The 6383-nt window shown below is 38.6% G+C and overlaps 1 protein-coding gene across 1 annotated transcript in view; it reads right to left on the bottom strand.

The window, feature by feature from the left end:
- The window catches only part of LY75 (lymphocyte antigen 75), a 97955-nt gene that overhangs the window by 70370 nt on the left and 21202 nt on the right, over positions 1-6383 (bottom strand). Inside the window, exons 6-9 of the mRNA XM_017851308.1 lie at positions 5792-5932; positions 2956-3147; positions 1915-2072; positions 70-180 (exon numbers count right to left, since the gene is read on the bottom strand). Of these exons, the coding sequence (XP_017706797.1) occupies positions 70-180; positions 1915-2072; positions 2956-3147; positions 5792-5932 (602 nt within the window). The remainder of the gene's footprint in view (positions 1-69; positions 181-1914; positions 2073-2955; positions 3148-5791; positions 5933-6383) is intronic.

Below are 6383 nucleotides of genomic sequence, written 5' to 3'. Positions count from 1 at the left end.
AAAAAAAAAAAAAAAAAAAAAAGGAGTTGTAACACTGCTTGAGAAAATTTACATAGGGATTTCACCTACCTCATTTGGAGGACACATCTTATCAGAACTTGCGTCGTTCAGTTTTTCTCCCTTTCTCTTGCATACATATTTTAGTTTCTCCTCACATGACTGGACTTTCCACTGACCTAGCTTTGAAAGGAGACAAAAACATTTGCTTGGAAAGGAAATTATTTACTGCATATTCAAAACTGAACTCACAAAAACTATGAGAGAAAGAGAGAGAGAGGAAGAGAGGGAGAGGGAGAGGGAGAGAAAGAGAGAGAGAGAGAGAATTAATATAAATGAATTATCAAATGTGAGAACACACTCCTAGAAAATGCTACCCAACAGGGCTGCAAAGTGATGGCTCACAACCAGTTACCTCAGCATCACCTCCAGGTCACATTGTGGATAAATTTCATTTTCTTATAAGAGTAGCAATAAAACCATCAAAGGACACTTAGTATAAAAGCTGAAGAGAGAAGAACTCAGCCCACAGTTGCAGCATTCTAGTCTTCTTCCCTATGGCACAGCCAAAGTTTGAAACTTTTAGGCACATCATCAACCTCCGTTTCTCAGTTTCCTCACGTGTAAAATGATGATGGTGGCTAAAATAGCTATTCTCCACGAATTCTAGGTCAAAAGTTTCTTTCAACTCTACCTCAACCTGGACTTCAAAATTCTCTCTTTCAAATATGCTACTTAACATTAATTTGCTTAATTGACTAAGTCACTTTGCTTTCTTCGAATTAAATTTTAATAAGACGATTGTGATAAGGGTCAGTTTTGGACGTTGGAATGCTGTCTAGGTGTGTCATCAGTTCACTCTTGCCCATGGGAACCCCTTTCCATTTCTGATGTTCTTCTAAAGACATGTTGGATATCATTTTGAATAGAGCTTCAAATGTGACACCTTTCTAAATTTCTTTTAAATACACATAATATTTATTGCTTCCACTTAAGTCTCTTTAGATGTCTGAGTGACACAGTCACTTTCATAACCAATTAGGAGTCCACGGGAAAGTGATACAAACAAAACATAGAGGTACAAATATCTTTCCTGCTCAAGACACAGCCTATTTTGGATTATTAAGGCTGAGCATTCTATAGGAGTAAGATGGTTTCTGAAAGATGATAGGCCTAGTTTTTAAATAAAATCATTTTTTCACTGTTCAAAGTAGTATCGATATAAAACAATCTAAACATGAATTTGGAAGATGGGATTTTTCAGGTTAAATTGTGGTTATCTGCCAAATATTACATTGATGGCAGAAAGGTGGGTGGAGGCCCTAGTCCTGAGAGAAAGCAGGTTGCTAGAATCAGTCTGGCACAAGAATCTGAGTTCTAAAGGGATTCTCTGTATCTGTTTGAGACCAGAAAAGATGCTCTCAGATAGGATGTAGGTTGCTTATTTAGTAATTGCTTTTATTTACCTTTTTAAAGTAACTACCAGAAAGACAACCTAGACTTGAGATTATTTTTTGCCAACCTTTGGCACCACGGACCAGTTTTGTGGAAGACAATTTTTTCCACAGAGGGTGGCGAAGAGGATAGTTTTGGGATGAAACTGTTCCACAAGGAAGTGCAACCTAGATCCCTTGCATGTGCAGTTCATAATAGGATTCGCCCTCCTATGAGAATCTAATGGTGCTGCCGATCTTACAGGAGGCGGAGCTCGGGTAGTAATGTTTGCGTACCCACCACTCACCTCCTGCTGTGCGACCCAATTCTTAACAGGTAATGGTCCGTGGCCCTGTACCCTGATCCAGAGGGCTCTTACCTTTTCTTTTCCAGCTTATACACAAACTTCCCAACCAAAGAAATCTTAATATTATCATTAAGTAAAATAATAAGAATATAAAGAAATCATAGGAGGTTTCCTACCTCTCCTAAGTAGGAAACACAGTTAGGCGTCTTATTGTAGGGAACATTTGGCTCATTCTCATCCCAATATGTTAGAGTAACTTCAGTACCATCTGACCACAGAAATAAAGTTGGTATATTTATGTTTTTAAGGCCTATCCATACTTCTTCTTTGGCATCTAAAAGAAAAATGTTTTATTTCTTTGATTTTGCTCAATTACATACTTTAATATGTATATTGTTATACGAATTTTTACATTCTGATACAGAGTTTTAAGAGCCTTTGTAGTACTCTTAATTTGGTTATTAGTATGTTGATAAGACAGGCAGGTTGGGTAATGAAGGCTTTTTAAGTCACTTGTGCCAGTAAAGTACACAGGTAGAACATCTGCAGGCTGGGTGTTCCTGATATCTGGTGTAGATAAACTTTGCTTTGTGGGATGAATGAAATTCTATAAATACAATCATACATATCCCAGTTTGAACAGAAATACTGTCCACTGCTGCCCTGGTATGACTCTGCTGCTTTCACAAGTGAAACAAGGAGCACCAGGCTGGCACTGAGTAGGTACCTACTCTTAGCTATTAAGTGAATTCTAGGAAGAGATCATACTACTGTCAGTCTAGTATATTTTCCTTTACCAGTATTTAGCTTTCAAGTAATTACAAAAGTGAAGTAATTATCACTTAAGTTTTCTGAGCAACTTAAATAAAATTTAGCTCATGAGAAGAGGGAGATTATTCAATCAATGGTAGTACTGTCAAATTGGTTGTCACTAGGCACATGTGGCCACTTAAATTAATTAAAATGAAATAAAAGTAACAATTCAGTTCCTTAGTTGCCCTAGCTACATGCCAACTGCTCAAAAGCTGCATATGGCTAGTGGCCACCATACTAGACAGTGCTAATTGTAGAACAGTTCCATCACCAGAGACAATCCGACCTGACAGTCCTGACCTGTGGGATCAGACTGTCAGCTTTTCATTCCCACCAAGAGTCTAAAACCAGGGATACTTTAAAATGCCTTAAGCCTTTCAAATAGGATATTTTTAAAAACTTACCCTCATTATGGAGTTTTGTGACCACCACCTCCACATCTGCTAAAGAATGAATGCTGATTAGGTCACTACTGAAGTCTTTGCATTTCGCATGTGCCTTATCCCAGGAATTACTTTCATTTACCAGTAGATAGCAAAATCCATTATTTGGCAGCCAGCCTGCATCACAGCGGGTATCTGAGTATGTCCAGACATCTGGGGGAAAAGCAGCTATTTATATTCCAGTAAAGATACATCTATTTTGAATCAATAACATTGCAAATTATTTTTTCTTGAATAATGAGGGTCCTGGAAAACTGGGGAATGTGATGTCAGATGCTACAGTGACATGAATTCATGCGGTGCCTACCACATAAATGAGGTATATATGGCATCGTAGGAATTCCCACTGGGATTCAGAAAATGATGTGACTTTAATGTGCTTCAATGTGCTATATGGCTGAGCACAGACTATTAAAGGGTTTAGACACAATCAAGGGAGAAATTGCCCTTAGTCCAAGTAGACAGTAGAAAGAAGTGCCTTAGGTCAGTTTCTGACAAATCTTTTCCTGGGTATGGAATTTGTTAGGTTTCCCTCCAGTCTCTGTCCTTGAGAAGATTATAAGAGGGCAAGCCTCGTTTTCTTGTATGGTCAGCTTAGCAAGGGGATGTAGATTAATGCTCACTGTTGAAAAAAGGACAGGCAGAGATTTAAGGGACAGAATAAGACATTTATACACTTCGCATCCAAGAGAGGCAGCAATGGAGGGAAAGGGCAAAGATTACCCCTGTACTTCTTTCCTCCCCTCTGTTAGACAGATGGACCTCATGGAATTAGTGATTCTGTTTTGACCATGATAAAGCTCACAATTGAAGGTCTAATCTTTCCAGATTAGAAAAAATGAATGAAGTATAAAACCCTACAGAATACTTCTACCCCTGTTAACAAAACCAGAAAGTGAGTTGGTTACTCAGACTTCACTGATTCAGAACCATTTGGAATATCTGTTGTAAGAAAGCACAGCATCTTAAAAATGTGGACAGTTTGTTTTCTTACTGAAGGATGAAGTGATTCAGATTCAGCTAGCCTCTTACACTTGCAAGGTAACTCAATTAACTTTAATATTCTGAAATAGTATGTATTATTGTTATATTTTATAATTATGATAAAGGAACAGAGGAAAAATATCACCCACAATGGAACTTAATGCAATCATTTTCATATTCTAGTCTTTGTCTCAATGAATATATATTTTTACAAGATTAAAATGATAAGTAGGAATATCATTTGGTTTTGTTCTTTGTATTTTCCTGCTGGCACAGTTATTTTAGTAAATGCATATTATTCAATCATGTGGAAACATCATGATTTACTTAATAATTGCTACTGCGAGATATTTATTTAATCTATCATCAATTGCTCTAGCTTATTTTCATTTGTGCTGGCTTTTCTATTATGCCTTTTGTTGTATGGACTAAATGCAGTTTGAATCAACTTGGAAGACAAATGTTCATTTCCCCTATTATCTTAAAATATCCCCTTACATTCTTTATTTTAAATCTAGTTTTTCCATAAAAATTGCTCTATGCTCCTTATTTGGATGCTTTATTCCCTTCACTCATAGTTCCTTTTAAAGCAGGACATTTAAAAATCATCCTTTCCCCTTGATATGATTTGGCTGTATCCTCATCCAAATCTCACCTTAAATTCCCATGTGTTATGGGAGGGACCTGGTGAAAGGTAATTGAATCATGGGGGCAGGTCTCTCCCGTGCTGTTCTCGTGATAGTGAATAAGTCTCACGAGATCTGGCGGTCTTATAAGGGGGAGTTTCCCTGCACAAGCTCTCTTTCTTTGCTCACCACCATCCATGTGAGATGTGACTTGCTCCTCCTTGCCTTCTGCCATGATTGTGAGGCCTCCCCAACCATGTGAGACTGTAAGTCCATTAAACCTCTTTTTCTTCCCAGTCTTGGGTATGTCTTTATCAGTAGCATGAAAATGGACTAACACACCCCTCCAGTTTTGAGTATTAGTTTCTCTCATTTGGTGAGGATGTAATTAAATACCAGGTATACATCAGGCCCTGTGCTTGACAGTCAAGGCACTCCTCTTCTTCATTCTTTCAAAAACTCCTCGCACCTTTCCACTCCTCAAAAACTTCAGCTGTTCTTAAGTCTCTTTCATCCCCAAACTCCCTGGAAAAACCCCCTCATTGTACGCATTTTGTCCCTCTGCACCTCTCCTTTTTTACTTGAGTTTTCAATGCAAAGACCTGCCTGGCAGAGAAGGACAGAAGAGGGCCGGGTGCTGTGGGGCACAGGGTGAAGAAGCCTGGGATTACTCCTGTGTCCATAGGTTTTTGCCTTATTACGGAGGCATGCACAGTAGTGGTTCTCAGACTTGAATATGCATCAGAACCACCTGGAGAGCTTCTTAAAACACAGATTGCTGGACCCCATCCTCTAGTTTCTGATGTAGCAAATCCGTGGTGGGTCCTGAGAGCTTGCATTTCTAACAGGAAGAGGTGATGCTGATGCTGTTGGTCTGGGGACCACCCCTGGAGAACCGCTGCTCTGGAGAAAAAAGAGCCACATACGAACAGAAGTATATTTCCTATTTCGAATATCTCTGCCTTCTTCTGGGCATGTACATCCTTTTATTTAATATTCTTTATTACCTCAACCAAAGCTTTATTCATATATGGTTCATAACATCTAACCACAGGGTTAAAAATCAAGTACTTTTCGGCACTATCAGTATCAGAAGGAAAGGTGGAAATGGATGTCGGAAAAGATTTACTTGTTTTCACAAAACTATGATTTTAAGACCTATTTGTATAAGCATGTAAGAAAGATACCTGTTAACTCCACCGTATTATTTAATGGTTTCCTGCAGACATAGGGCAGTTGAGCTTCACAAGAAAAGCTCTGCCACAGACCAGACTCAGCATCCATTCTTGCGCAGCTGGAGCCACCTATAGTAGGTGCACTGGGCCTGTCTTAAAAGGGAACATTTTTCAAAGCATTAGAATGAGAAAGTTAGGGCCAGGATGGTGGTCAGAAAGAATAATTTCTATTCCTAATTTTATGCTTTTATGGGAACTCATAGTATAGTTAAAACTTAGCTAAATTGAATGTATAAGCCTCAATGAATAATTATGTGCTTAAATCCTTGAGGAATCGCCATACTGTTTTCCATAATGGTTGAACTAGTTTACAATCCCACCAACAGTGGAAAAGTGTTCCTATTTCTCCACATCCTCTCCAGCACCTGTTGTTTCCTGACTTTTTAATGATTGCCATTCTAACTGGTGTGAGATGGTATCTCATTGTGGTTTTGATTTGCATTTCTCTGATGGCCAGTGATGATGAGCATTTTTTCATGTGTCTGTTGGCTGTATGAATGTCTTCTTTTGAGAAATGTCTGTTCATATCCTTTGCCCACNNGNG

Source organism: Rhinopithecus bieti, unplaced genomic scaffold (genome assembly GCF_001698545.2).
Source record: "Rhinopithecus bieti isolate Rb0 unplaced genomic scaffold, ASM169854v2 scaffold_34391, whole genome shotgun sequence".
Taxonomy (NCBI): domain Eukaryota; kingdom Metazoa; phylum Chordata; class Mammalia; order Primates; family Cercopithecidae; genus Rhinopithecus; species Rhinopithecus bieti.
The sequence above is the reverse complement of the archived record's forward strand: the minus strand, read 5'-3'. Positions and strand labels throughout refer to the sequence as shown.